Raw genomic sequence first — 15,856 nt, 5'->3', positions numbered from 1 at the left:
CAGTGTTTTTTTTAACGAGCTCAGTATTTCCAGTATTTTTTATTTTTTTCGAGGGCGCTATAACAAATATTAAAATGCAATACCATAGATAAATAAAAAAACTACATATAAACTTTTTTATAACCGTACGTCGCCATTTGCATTATTTTTCACAATGTATATTCGATTAATTTTAAACTTCCGTTCAAAAGTGCATAATTAATATGTTCGGTTGCTTACCTCCACCTTTTCAGTGATAATGCCATTAAAAAGAATGCGATATAGGCCTACAGGCATGAATCCAGATAGGTAAAATGTATAAATGGCATTATAAAGTGCTTATATCTTAGTAACTACGGTACTATAACCTATTATTTTACCTTTTATACATAACATTAAATGATATTAAATTATTTACTTCAGTATTAATTAACTGATCATAACTTATCAATGTATATTGCATTAACCTTTGACATGATTGGCAAGAATTCCACGTACGCGCGGTATGTCGGGCAGCTGAGTGTAGCTTTCGTTCGTATCTATCTACATCTTCTTCACTCTAAGAGAGCACAATTTACAACCTAACAATGCCTACAACAATGGAAGTTACTCTCCCCGGGCCCGGGCCATGGGGACTACGTCTAATTGGAGGAAAAGACTTCAACACTCCATTACGCATTTCAAAGGTAAGGACAGCATTTATAAAGTTTTCTCAACTGACAGTTGTGACCATTACAAATTAAAAGATGACACTTAAGAACAATATTGGATACCTTGAAGCGAAAGATAAAAATACACGCGTCTAAACAGGGAAAATGCCATTCTGTGTTCGGTTTCTGGCTGTAAATTTAACATTTAAACATTATACGTCAGCCTTTGACAGTACGCGTCATTATTATGCGTCGTCTCTACATTTTGATTGATTCAAAAACAACATTGTCTGACGTGTGACATCGTCAATACAACATGATCATGTAAATATAGGCCTACTTATAAAACTGGTTTTTTTTATGAATGTGTCTCTTTATTTGGGTATGATTTTATTACCAACTTAAAAATGTGCAATTTTTTAAATGATGATGTTTATGATGCTAAATAATATTTTGGAACTTATCGTCTGTTATGACGGGATTGGGCCATGATTTCAAAATTTCAAAATACTCAATCTACAATTACTTTTTTTGGTAATAAGTATGACATAACACAAATTACAAAAGATCTAGAAAATGGATTTGTGTTTAATTATTATTTATTTCATTTTGTTTCTTTGCTTAACTGTTTTTCCTGCTGCTGCTGCTGTATGACATATGACATAAGCCTATAATGTTTCAACATCGATCTATAATTAGAAACATATTTGAGAACCTATAACGAGCAGTTCATCAACGAAATGAATTCATTTTTAAAAAAAAGACTCGAAGAAGATTCGAACATGTGCCCTCGAGCGAAAAATTTAGGATTTCTTTACAAATGTTTTCACTCCATATTCTTTTATACAATCATTCTGATGATACTGGAATTGAAAAGTAATTCATTGATCGCTATGAAAGTCATTTTTGTTATACACAATTGGAAACACGAAGTTTCCATGTTTTAATTACATTTATTTTAGGCCTAATCACATCTGAGTGGCCCAAAAAAAGAGGTCGGTGAAAGAGGAAAATTGTGAAAGCACTCAAAGCATGGGGGCCTATACAAACAAAAATCAGTACAAAAATTAATCAATTGGTTGGGCATAATTTTTGTAAACATTTTTTTTTTAATACCATCGGTCCCAACTTCTACTACAAAGGATATCTTTAATATCTACAAAACATCATGTCATAAAAATTTTAAAAAATTGAACGATGTAAACGTAATTTGAAATACATTACATTTTATATATAAACAATAATTATGCAATTCATATTTTTTTTTTTAATGATAGACCACTCCAGGTGGCAAAGCAAATCGGGCCAAAATTTTACCAGGTGATATCGTACGAAGTATTAATGGACAACAAACGTACAACCTGACACATCTTGAGGGACAAACAGTCATCAAACAAGCGTCAAACCTGAAAATGATCCTAGAAAGGTTGGTACGACGTCATTTAAATATTCTTTATCGATTTAGGATGATTTATAATGCATCGTGCATAATGAACTCAAAGTTTCATTTGAGTTGAACGAGTCCTGAGTTACAACCCTGGACATAGGTTGGTAAAAACGGATTAAAATGACAAGAATACTGTCAAATACAATATAACCATGTTGTAAGTATTTAGAGAGGGGCGAGCCGGCTCATCCACTTCCTCATTTTGAAGGATCGAAATCAAAAGAAGACTTGCTTTAAAATTGTTTCTCCTTCTCTTTTCTCTGTTTCTCTTTCACAAGATAACATATAAAAGTAAAAGAGTAATAGGTAGATATGTCACCCTATTTCGACAAAACCATGCCTAGAATTAAACGAGATAGTCCAAAGTGTAAATGATTCGTTACCGAGCTATGATCGAATAATGACATGATTAATTTATGTTTGAAATCATAAAATGTTTAATTTCTTGGCATATAACAGAGGCTCTGGTTTGAGTTCACCACTTCCACCGCCTGTAGTTCCTAAGCCAGTTGAGAATAAGGAAAAGCACAAGATACCAATGGGACCACGTGAATATTTTCCTGCAGGAACAGTAGTCTACGAAACTCCTGGCCATGTTTATGAATTGTCTCCAACAACGAGCAGACAGGTACGCTTGAACGTAATTACATACAATAAAAGTGAAAAAATCTTGTTCCAGCAAATATTAATTTCATTAATGGTGAAGGAAAAGGGTTATTTCGGCAAACCAAGCTGACATCAGAAGTGCGATGATAACGCATGAAACGTTGGGTAAGTTTCAACGTAACCTTTTTCCTTCACCATAAACGAAATATCAAATATTATTCACAATGCAACTGATAGGCGTACTCAAGCTTCGTGTGAAAAGTCATCGAACGGTGCCATTCCCAAATCTATTCTAGATATTTGTTTGGATGATGTTGTTACCTCAAACCATGGACTAAAGCAGGCCTACTCAGACATTATTTGTTATTAGTTTAAAAAGAAGCTGTTGAAACACCATGTATTTAATTTACAAAACAATATTGAGACTTAATTTGAACTTAAAAGAACAAACTAAGGCCTACAGTTCTAATTATTAGCCTTTAAAAAGGCGTAGCCATGTGGCTGATGAATGTTCGTGCAATACACTAGAAGGACCATTACTTGTATCGCAAAAAGTAGATCAACAAGAACTATATAACTCGATAATGTATATTAGTTTTACTAATGCGAAAGGTCTAAAAGTAAATGCATCTTTATCTTTCCAGAAAGATGCAATGTTCCCAGCTCCTCTTAAGAAAACAGCTCCTCCTCGTGCGCCGCCCGTTACCAAGGTGCCGTTTCGTGGAACTGCTTTAGGAGGAACCGCCACTGTCGTCCATAACCAATACAATTCACCAATGGGTCTTTACTCTGCAAATAATATTGCTGACACCTTTAGAGGACAGACAGAAGGAATGATTACTGGAAAATTGGGAGAGTAAGTTGCGATCATTTCTAGATTTGACAGAGGTTTTTATTTCCTCAAAGTTGTGATTCTAATTCTTATTAAACGTTTAGAAAGCTAGTTTTCCTGTATTGAGAACTTAATTTTAGTTCCTGACCCTGTAAATAGTGGTAAATGTTTGACTTTATTTAATTTCGTTTGATTTTAAGTCAAGCTCTAGAAAGATGGTCAATAGGCCTATAAATGTTAAAATGTATTGATAGTTAATTGATAGAGGTTTTTTTTAAAGTTTCTATGAAAGTCGATCAGGAATCGGTAGTTTCCTAAGAATGAGGTAACTGAGAAATGAAATATTAGATGACAATCTAGGTGAAATTGTTTGATCTTTTTTTGTTATAAAACTTGTTATTAAAAATGACGGCTTTTTATGCACACTTTTTATATTTTTCGCAGAGATGATTCTAATATTGAAATTGATAAAGACGCCTATATACACCTACCAACTGCGGCACAGATTCAGTATACTAATCCTCACCCTGCCGGCCTAGAAGACCATCAAAATAATCCTATCAACCAATCACGATCATTCCGAATTCTCCAACAGCTCACAGAAGAAGGTCATCAGTTTTAATATTATAGTATTTGTGTATATATAATAATACGAATTTGATCCTGAAGTGGAAAGTCCCCAAAAAATGTTTATTTTTTCTGAATCACGAACTTATTTAAAGTTAGTTGAATTGTGCTTAAAAATGCAAACGTCCCAAAGTCAGTTAATGATATCAGAATACGACATTAAAAGCCATGATTAATCTGGAATTCTAGAATAGCATTTTTTAGGCTAAAATAAAAAAAAATTGTACATAATTGTACATCGAGTGTTATCATTTGCAGTGATGATTTGTTTTGTCTATTTTAAAATCCCAACCGAACCTTGTAATTACATATTGTGTATGCTTTATTTTCAAAACCTTATCTACTGGTAGGTATTATTCTTATATTTTAGCTATTGAATAGTTTAATAATATGTACCCACTTAAGGAGCACAGTATAATAAGATTATGTATGGTGGTATTGAGTTTATGTAGGGGTGTGTTGTCTCATACTATCCAACAAAATAAAAAACAGACAAAACTATAGTCGTTTATATTGTGATTCCTCGAGTATTCATCTTTATTACTAAACTGTAAAATATACGGTAATGGCATGGCATCCATTTTAAAAACAATGCGGTTGTTGAGCTCTAGACTTGCCCCAAGTCTGTATACATTGTCTTTTTTGTATCTATTTGTTTTATTTCGATTTTTGTCTGAAAATAGTATACGTATGAAACGCCATATGTGCCAAAATATTTATCTTTTTACTAATATTAAGAAAAAACTCGTTGAGCTCAGCATTGAAGCCTGTGTGTTGTCTAAAAGAATAAACCCACCTCATTTAACATCTTCATCTTAGGTAGCATCCAGACTTAATATTTATATTGTACTTTGCAGCAACATTGATAATATCTCCACTTATATTTCGTCAGCCATGAAGAAGAATGAGGCCTTTGGTGGCACAGTACCCTTTGTCTAGTGTTAAAAGATGGAAAATTCACTAACAGTAATTTAAAGGCATTTAAGAAAAAAAAGTATATATAGAAAGAACAATCATATTATTATCTTGTCAGTGTCGAAAGTTTTCTTATTAGTTTATCATCTTACCATATATGCATGAATTGATGCACGCCATAGTAAGGTAATTAAATTAAAAACATCAAAATAATATTTATATGCTTAATTTACAGTATTGTAAATTCAACTTTTGCAACAGCTTGTCGGACACCCTGGGCCAAAGAAATTTTGCATTTGTAGACAAGAGAGCTAATAATGATTTTTTTTTAAACAGTCACAAGTTACATTTAAAATTGTTTCACCTAACAATACCTACTCAAGTGAATGTTTATTCCATCTATGCCTACGGTTTAAAACGAACAAATTTATCTAATGATGAATGGTGTAGGCCTATGTAAGAAACAACAATGTACAACAAAAACTGGGTGCAACCAACCGATTATGTTTTTTTATTTTTTTTTTATTCAGTGCATTTCCATCTGGAATGAAGGAGTGTGGCCGCTACAACCAAGGCCATACATAATGGCTCCAGTCGCGTGCGCAAATTTGAGATAGTGTTTACCGACCAACCCGACCAAGCTGTAGAGTCTGCACGCGACTAAAAATCCAGAGAACAATTATTGTTCTCTGGATTTTTAGTCGCGTGCAAAGTCAAAGTTCACCATAATATTTCACAAGAAATAATGCATCCGCTGCGCGCAATGAGTGCTGTTGAACGAAGTGGTTATATTAGTACGGAATCGACCATTACTAATGCATTATATTTTTTCCCATCGATTATCCTCCCTCTACTTGTCATACATGAAGCCATTCTTCTATAAAAACTTGAAAATTAGTGGAAATTCTGGTATCTTTATTTAAATCTCATGGGCGCCATTTTCTCCTTCTCATAGATTTCCTCATGTTTATCGTTTCTAAATTCATTAATAAATTTCAGTATCACCAAGCTGTTTGTCCCCGTAAAGTGCAACTATTCATTGAAATATGAAATTAAATATTAAGTCTCCGGTACTAGCCCACCATGGTTGGGGCAGAGCTAATAATGAAAATAGAGCCCAGAATTGCACTTATACTTATTACTATACATAATCACCTATGATAACTTTAAAACTCGACTTCGTATATGCCTATATACGGCGGAAATAGTCTAAGCTTCGAAATTGGTCTAGAAATCGGCATCTTTGCAAATGTTTTATATTTTATCTTATTTCACTCTCCATTAACCCCATACAAAAACCATCGGAGACAATTACTATCTGTTTAAAACTGGGACGGTGCGGCCATACACACCAACAATCATAAACGTGTATTCATAACATATTACAATACAATATCTTGCATGAATCGGAAATTTCGCTACCAATGTAGCAACATTGATTAACACTACATCAGTCTTTCCCACTACATCTGCACAACCACTGCATAACAACGCACGGCATACCAAACCGTTTCGTACACCTGCGATAAAAATAATAAATTCAATTTCTTTTTAAAATTGAGGGCGGCAAACATACAATTTACGAGATCGAATACAGGTTGAAAAAAAAATTTAATAAAAAAAAAGATGTTAAATGTGCTCTCCCTGCCTCAGCACTAAGGCCCTGCCACAGCCTTTTGGGGTCGTTTCCAGCACATCACCAGATGCATTGATGTTGTCGCCTCGTGATGTGTGGTGCAAAGGGGGACGTATAATTATGTGAACCCCAAACACAGTGGCCGCATGCCTTTAACTCTATTCCACCGACCAGCGTGGGAATCGAACTAACGACATACGTGTTGTCAATAGACTATTATTAGCTGTTCAGTCATGTATTCCTTTGTGGCGTAACGTGTAATACTCAGGTTTGAGTGCTCTCAGCTTGGATTTGAACCTCTACGGATTTTTTTTTAAATGAAAATAATGAATATTTTTTTTTATTTTGAAAGAAGAGATATTTTGATGGTTGTAAATGTCAGGCCTAAAAAAGTGAACCCTTAAAATCAGAAACAAAGTTGCATGGCATTATTTTCCATTAAATAGACTGCCATAAAACCTCGAAAAGAAGCCTATGTGCTCCTTCATTTTTAGTACTCTTCGGTGAGCTTCTTTTCCACATGGAGTTCTCGAGATTACATTTTCAAACTAAGAGGAGCTGCTAGGTTCCCGCCCGGAAAATGTTTTATTACATGACAATCTTCTAATGTAAAGATTAACAACATCAAAATTTAACAATGTGGCGTGTTGACCGCGAATGACTAACAATACCATCTTCCCCATAATACACCTGCACAAACTCATTTGCATAACAACGCACGGTATACCAAACTGAAATGTCCTTGGAAATGACATCTATTATCTTTTTAAACAACATGTATAAGAATCCTTAGTACCCCACCATTCTTGCGCCTGTTGATTTACATATAAATCACGTGATAAAATTTAAGAAATAGATATTTAACCAGTAAAGAGTGGAATTGAATTTCACCCTCTTCTGGTCTCACCTATTTTATGGAGAGTGACATGTTTGTCTGTTCTGAACTACTTGGAAATCGATGCTACTTAAATTAGGTTTTAGACGGTTCATTTCATTTTAAATTATTGTATATTTCGAATACCATAATCATTAACAATTACTGTGTTTATCTGTAACAGATAAACACAGTAATTGTTAATGATTATGGTATGAACAATTTCTAAAGACATTTGTATTACGCTAATTAACTGACATTCTTGTCAGTTTTGGTAAAACGCCAAATAAGCACACACGTTAATTCCATTCAATATTTGTTTAATGAAAAAGAAGGAGGAAACAACAATAGGCCTATATATAGGCATTTATATAGATTATATTTATATAGATAGAATATGTGTACCATGACAAAAATAAATTCTGTAAAATAGCATTTTAGCAGCATTATTATTAAAGATGTATGGCATATTAAAAACAATAATGATATTCAATTATTTTTTTCAATTTTAACATTTTTGAATTTAAATTTAAAAAAAATTGACAAGTTTTCAAAATGTATTCAATATAAACATTTTTTGGAAATTTACATCTCACTGAAAATTCTCTTTTCTCATTATTTTTCACGGATTAGGCCTAATTGTGTAATAGTAAATCTTAAAACTTTCGCACTGTAGATTTAAAATAACAATGTTGTCATATCCAATGGTCGAGTTACGTCAGAATTTACTGAAGCCTATTTTGTCAATATTCCTTTACATGCATTCATTATTAATTAGCCAACCATTGTAGTCGTGTTTCTTTGAGCATCTAATGTATACATTTTGACGACGCACGCTGAAACTAAACACTGCATAACCGAACGTCCCTAAAATGAAGCAGAATACGATTCTTTTTGTCGGTTGTTCTTTCATATTTTTATGGAAATATGCTGACACGTGTAAGTACTGTTACTTTGTTAAATTATGATACCGTTATTTTATCTATTTTGTACTTAAACAAGGCCTAGGTGGAATTCCCGATTATGGTTAAGAAGCTGTTTCAAGGAATAAAATCCGATTAGCTAAATAGTTCAGCAGATACCAAATAATCAGGAAAGAGTGAGATTTCATAAGATACTACCCTCGTATAGTTTCACTTATATACTCTTTCAAGGATAATATCACGTTGTTAATTTGCAGGATTTATTATGTATAAGATCTATGTATTTCAGCTTATTTATCGTACAAAAAGGATGTAACGCAGAGTTCAGTTTTTGGTGGTTACCACGGCAGAGCGGTTACTGATGGAAATGATTACACAGTGATGGGATCAACATGTTACCATTCACGTGAGTGTATCAAGTTATATTACAAAAAAAAAAAGAGTTAAACAATTTTGAATAGTCTTTAAAATGTTCTTAACAAAAAAGAACATAAGCAAAAAGAATAACAACTGTTTTAAATTTTAAGAATGACTAAATACATAATTTTATTTGTATAATTTTTGTTTTAGACGACAACAGTGAAGAATTCCTAAAGATTGATTTGTCCAAAGAGTACAACGTTACTAAAGTTACTATTATCAATAGAGTACAGCCAAGTAAGTGTTTTATTACTATTTATATCGAAAAATAAGTTAAATCATTGGAACATCATCCAAAGGTTTTTCATTACTATTTTATTTGTGTCGAGAGTAGTAGTGTTCTTAGTGTGTTCACCAATCACCTTGACAACATCTACGCATGACGCATGTGACATTAAAAGTGTTCAAAGTGTTGACAACATTCCATTTTTAACTGAAAGCATGTGACATTCATCTGTATATATTTATATTGATTATCGATCATGCAAATGATTGTTAGGTTAATGTGGTATGTCTAATGAGTTTAAATACCCAGTCTGTGAACATATTTCAAATTTAGTTGATACGTGATCATTTACAAAAAAAGAATACACGGTTTCATTGACTGTCGTCTGAAAAGTTTGTCTGGCGTAACTTTATGGTATTGTACCTATGTCTGATCTCACAGGGGAGTGGTGGAGATTGAGTTACACCATACGTTATTAAATTGATTTCTCCATTCATTATTAATCATCTTACGTTCTGTATTAATTCATCTTTTTCTTCAGGTAGTTTTCCAAATTATTTAAAGTTAGCAAAAGTTATTCCAATTTTCAAGAAAGGTAGACAAGATATACTTTCAAATTACAGACCCATTTCACTACTTAGTACCTTTTCCAAAATCATTGAAAAATTAATGTACTCCCGTCTCTATGAGTTCCTGGATTGCAATAACGTACTCTTTGCTCATCAATATGGTTTTCGTAAATCTCATTCCACTTCACATGCAATCCTTGATCTCATAAATAATGTAACAAACTCCTTTGAAAAAAGAAAATTTTTGTTATCTGTCTTTGTCGACTTATCCAAGGCCTTCGATATTTTAGATCACCGTATACTTATTAATAAACTTAACAATTATGGAATCAGGGGTATTACCTTAAACTGGTTTCGTAGTTACTTAAGTATGAGGAAGCAATATGTCTCGTTTGGTAATTGTATATCACCAGAGGAGGAGATGACATGTGGGGTGCCACAAGGGTCGGTTCTTGGCCCTCTCCTTTTTTAAATTTACGTAAATGACTTATCCAGAGTCAGTGACACCCTCCATGTCATCTCTTTGCTGATGACACTACACTATTTTTTTCTCATTCAGATTTAAAAGTTTTATTTTCTATAGTTAATAATGAATTGTCAAAATATAATGACTGGTTCATCTCAAATAAACTCCTTATAAACTCCATGAAAACCAATTACATTCTTTTTCATACACAACGTCAATCGTTAGACCTTACTGATTACAATATATTTATTAATGGAGATAACATTAAACAAACGTCAGAGACTATGTTCCTTGGTGTTTTAATCCAGGAAAACTTGAGATGGACCAGTCATCAGAATCATATTGCAAATAAAATTTCTAAAACAATTGGGATTATAAATAATCTTAAGCACACTTTTCCCCGGCGTATCCTTCTTTCATTATATAATTCTTTAATTTTACCTCATCTTTATTATTGTAACATTATTTGGGCTGCTGACTATCCATCACATCTCGATAAACTTAATAAGCTGATTAAGCGTGCTATTAGAAATATTACTTGTACGTCTCGCATTACTCCATCTGAACCTTTATTTTATGAACTTAAGTTACTGAAGTTAGGTGATATACATAAATTGCAAAGTGCCTCTTTTGTCTTTCAATATTTTTCTAACAATCTTCCTTCTCCCATGATGAATTTATTTAACACTGCTGATTTCAACCATGGTCATAATTTAAGATGTACTGTTCATAAGTTTCAGTTAACTATTCCTTTTGTAAGATTAACTAGTTCTTCCCACTTTATTTATGTTTCTGGCCCTTTAATTTGGAATCAATTAGATACTAGTATTGTTAACTCTTCCTCTCTCCCAACTTTTCGTAAAAAACTTAAAAGTAATTTGTTATCATTGTACTCAAACTAGACCTTCAAACTGTTTTTGTCATGACTTTCTTTTATTTTATTTAATAATTATATACAAATGTATTTTTTCCTTTGTTTATGGGTCTTGCGTGACAAGTATTCTCTTCTTGCAAGATCTTCTATTAATGGTATTTTTTGTATTTTCTCATTATAAATTATCATTCTTTTTTATTGTATTGTTATACCATTGATAGAAACTAATAAATGTTGAATTATTAGTGGTGGTGAAGGATTTGTGCCTCACCTTACACTACAATTATTCTAGAAAAATATACCGAAAAGAAGGTAGCCAATGTCAACGGGATGAAATCAATAATATAAACATTATCTAATTAATTACTTATTGTACACATTTTCTATCTCTATTCTGACATTCCAAAAATCGTGTTGCACCAAACATTGCCAATTTGAACAAAGAAACGTTGGTTGACAACAATTCCGATTAAACACATACACATGCCTAACGATACATAAAGTAACTAAAATGGCAAAAAGTGTAAATTATGAAACTTTTAATTTAATGATACTATTTAAATGTGTACTTTTTTTAAAAGCTTTTGCAAATAAATATTGTAAATATTTAGAAAGATGAGAGGCAAACTCATCAGATTCTTAAACATGATCAATGAACCACCAGTACGTTATAAACATGGAAGAACAATTTTTGTTTCAGGTTCAGGTAGTCATTATCGGTTAGCACAAAGTGAGGTGAGAATTGGTAATGTTTATGACGATTTAAGAAATGCACCTAAATGTGGAATGTCCGTTACTACGGAACAAGTAGAAAGAAGTGCTATCATCGATTTAGAATGTGGTGAACCGATTTCTGGGCGTTACGTCATGCTATGGCATCCAACAATCGATCAATTTCTGAACGTGTGTGAGGTCAGAGTTTACAATGAATATGAGCCAGAAATAAGTAAGTCATGTCTACACACAATCACAACTATAAATATCTTCGTGTTGCTTTCATATCCATTTTATTATAAATGTTTGTAAGCGTAGTTTCCTTAAGCTTGGTTCACACGTAGTTACGACTTATATGCATCCTCCAAATTGTCGGTAAAGCCGAAAAAAGACGAAACGCAAGAGAGTTGACCAATGACAAGCGACAATATTTCATCGCTTGTGATTGGTAAAATCACTTATATTGCGTTACGTCCTTGCGGTGCGTTTCTAGTGAGAACCACGCTTTATGTTGCGTTACGTCCTTGCGTTGCGTTTCTAGTGAGAACCAAGCTTAAACAATAATTAGTCAACTGCAGTAACTTGCGTTGTGCATACGTCGTAGTGCTGCATCTACGTAGGAACCAATCTTGAATATAATTCTTTATATAACTTTACTTTTTATATTCATATGATATTTCCACAGGTGAATGCACTCTCATGGAAAACAAAAATGATTATAGAGGTCTAGTGCATACCACAACTAATAATATACTTTGTCAGACTTGGACATCAAATTCACCTCACGTTCCGTATTCAGGCATTTCGATTCCAAATTCGGAGACTGGGCTAGGACATCACAACTTATGTCGAAACCCAGACAATGAACCGGGGGCATGGTGTTATACTTCTGATGCAAACGTAAGGTGGGAATACTGCGATGTGGCTGACACGGGATCATCATGTCCGCTTAGTAAGTTATTATAACCATTGTGGTATTTTCAATTCTCCTCTTTTTAGCTGACATGCATTTTTGTTTTGTTTTTCACACATTGATTCCGGTTTACATCCTGCAGCAGTATTGGAGAATACTGTACTTGGTACGCACTTATTTAATTAAGTATCATATAATATAAATTATAAGTATACACTATTTCTCAGATTTAATAACGTTTAAACTTCTCTTTCTCTATATAAATATATATTAAAGGTTTGTTTATTTGTAATTTCGTTCTACTTAGGTTCAGTAATCCCAGACTTGAGTGTTCTTCGGATATCAGATCTTAGCCTTAGTTGCTTACAATCATGGTTTGCTTCTACTAATTCCGTAAACCTAAATTCTGACTGTTTAGACGATAATATTCAGTCGTTAAACCATGCTATTACTATTGACAGTCAGAGTGTTGGGAATGAAGTAACAGCGTTAACAGTAACGATGTACATCTATCCAAATGAAGTATCGTCTGGTGAAATACTAAGCACCATCAACGGCGACACACATCTCAAAATTGAACAAACATATTCGAATAACTACTTATATCATTCAGAAGTCACGGTTTCCTACAATGATCAGGAGATAACGAAAGCACATGTACTTTTACCAAATGTTTGGACTTTTATTGCCATTACATTTGACGGTTCAAAAAGAAACTTCAAACTGTGGAGAGATGGAGAGATCGCTAGCATTGCGTTTACAGATTTCGATAGTATGGACCTGGACTTAAGCGAGCTACAACTTGGAAGTTCCAACGATGATTTATTTGCTAGAGTAGCTGCATTACAAGTTTACAGCCATGCATTAAATGAAGTGGAAATAAAAGCTGCAAAAGACAAGATATTTGAAAGTATGTCTACCTGCCAAACAGTGTTATAACACGGAGAAATAAGTTCTCCATGGCTGCTATACTTTCCCAAATTTTGTGTGTGGTGGATGCCACTGAATGCCACTAGGAAGTATTAACCCACTACTCCTTACCTCTATCTTATAGTTGTCAATTGCATGCCAATTACGTACTTTAATTACTACTATTTTTTTATTGTTTTGATAGATTGGCCGTTCGACAAAAGCGCAACATTTTCGAAGGTTGTTCAATCACTGGGCATTACGGGATCACAGCTCTACGAAGGTACAGATACATCTGCATTGGCATGTTCAAAAACATGTGTACACTTACCGTGTTGTAAAGCGTTTAAGTTTAACTCTGGAACTAACTCATGCATCGCCTTTTCACAGTCAAGTATCGATGACCGAGTACCAGGAGAGTCTGATGATATTGTGTATTATCAGAAACAGTCGCAATCGTATCCGCTGGTTAAATATTGTTAACTTTTCATTTCTGGCAAGTAGGCCTTATACGGTATACATCCTAGAATATAGGAAAAGAGTCAACAATTATGACTCAATATATTTCCTTCGTATTGTAAGCCAATCTCGTATTTTCTAATTCATAAGTCATTTTTATGTGCGTAGATTGAATTTATCCTTTATAACCACAATCAGATTATTTAATGCTATTTTTCTGAAATTCTAAATAAAAAATGTCAGTCAAATTAAATGGCGATTTTAATTAAGACTTATAAAGTCATTGGCACCGATCGTGAACATAAAACGAACCATAACAAATTGTTGTGAGCTATGAATCCCTCAAACACTAATTTAAGTTTCAGTACCTGTTTAATCTATAAGTGTCCATTAAATATCAACAGGAAAATTTACGGACAGAAAATTACAAAGCTGTGGTTATCAGTAACTGAATCTTAATTGATTTCGCTGAAATTGCAATATATGGTCATATTAATTGTAAAATATAAAATTGTAACAACTAAGACTACAGTACAATTTAGACATTTTAAAATTAGATTTGAAACTTGAAAGGACGTCAGTGTTGTATTATATTCCAGGCCTTTGCAAAGTAAAGTGATAGGCATAAAAGGTAAAACTGATAGAAAGAGAAAGTGACAAGCTTTTGGAAAACAATCCTTCGTCGTCAGGCCTAATATCCATGGACCATAATAATAATCCTTATTGGAAAAAAAATACCAATTTATATTTGTAGCACTCGTAAACATGAAAAATGAACGAAACAAACTTGAAAAACGACAATAAATTAAATTATAAGTCAATTAAAAATAATTAAAAGAACTTATAGCAACAACAACACAATAATTTGGCATCAAATTATGTTTGATATCATCAATCAATAAAGATGATAACGTTTTACATAATGATTAACAAAATATGTCTATTTTAGAAAAAATATCGTAAGTATTATTTTCATTTAGGCCCACTGTTGAAAAACATGAAAGACAATATTTTATTCCAAATTATATATTTTTCTTCGTTATTTAAGTCTAGAAAAAAATTCAGGAAATGAACATTTTATTTGGCACACTCACATTATTTTAAAGACCTGATATTTCCATTCAAGGACTTATAAGGCCACGGGCAAATGTGTGACAAAGTCATCTATTGATGACCACTACTGAGTGTAATATTATTTCAGAGACATTATTTCTAAATCTAAATATAATGATATAATTTCACCTTTTTATAAATAAAATGTATTGCCTAAGTTTGATTGTATTCATTGAGAGAAATATTTAAATTTCATCATTTATGATTTTTGTATTATAGGCTAATTTAACGAAAAATAGGAAATATGTATATGTATAAAATGATAGCGTTATTTTAATGAATGTATTATCCGGTAGGCTTAGTTATTTTATTATTAAATGTTCAAATCAATATTTGTGTTCAAAACTGTGGTATATTACATACGCACGTGACTATCGGATAAAGAAAAAGGAGAAACATTGAAGCCGACTGGCGACAAAAATATGCGGAATGAATTGAATTAAGGTTGAATATAAAGACAACATGATAAGGAGAGTGCCATTGCAAGAGAGATAATAAAGCCTTACTAGATGGCGGCCAAAATATTCAAATAGCTAAATATCTTCGTAATGGTCAAAATGTCAGAAATAGTAGTTACAGCTTTGGACAAAATGTATGGTTGAAGTGAATATGTGACTATTACACCAGCCATTACGAAGATAAGCTATTTGAATATTTTGGCCGCCATTTTGTAAAGGCCCCTAAACCGCCCCCCCCCCCCACGG

General features: G+C 32.9%; 2 protein-coding genes across 2 annotated transcripts; both read left to right on the top strand.

Annotated features, from left to right (window-relative positions):
- The first annotated feature begins 495 nt into the window (after positions 1-495).
- On the top strand, positions 496-4,712 carry LOC140051605 (PDZ and LIM domain protein 3-like). The gene is made up of 5 exons (XM_072096870.1): positions 496-665; positions 1,907-2,055; positions 2,536-2,704; positions 3,327-3,538; positions 3,959-4,712. The coding sequence occupies exons 1-5, from the start codon at positions 567-569 to the stop codon at positions 4,134-4,136; spliced, it is 807 nt and encodes a 268-aa protein (XP_071952971.1). The 5' UTR covers positions 496-566; the 3' UTR covers positions 4,137-4,712.
- Positions 4,713-8,438: 3,726 nt separating this feature from the next.
- LOC140051546 (uncharacterized) lies at positions 8,439-15,445 on the top strand. The gene is made up of 7 exons (XM_072096795.1): positions 8,439-8,505; positions 8,779-8,895; positions 9,060-9,146; positions 11,745-11,990; positions 12,444-12,710; positions 12,979-13,581; positions 13,786-15,445. The coding sequence occupies exons 1-7, from the start codon at positions 8,439-8,441 to the stop codon at positions 14,061-14,063; spliced, it is 1,665 nt and encodes a 554-aa protein (XP_071952896.1). The 3' UTR covers positions 14,064-15,445.
- Positions 15,446-15,856: the final 411 nt, after the last annotated feature.

Source organism: Antedon mediterranea, chromosome 6, assembly GCF_964355755.1.
Source record: "Antedon mediterranea chromosome 6, ecAntMedi1.1, whole genome shotgun sequence".
Classification (NCBI taxonomy): Eukaryota; Metazoa; Echinodermata; class Crinoidea; order Comatulida; family Antedonidae; genus Antedon; species Antedon mediterranea.
Note: the sequence above shows the minus strand (reverse complement) of the source record. Positions and strands in the feature narration are given on the sequence as shown.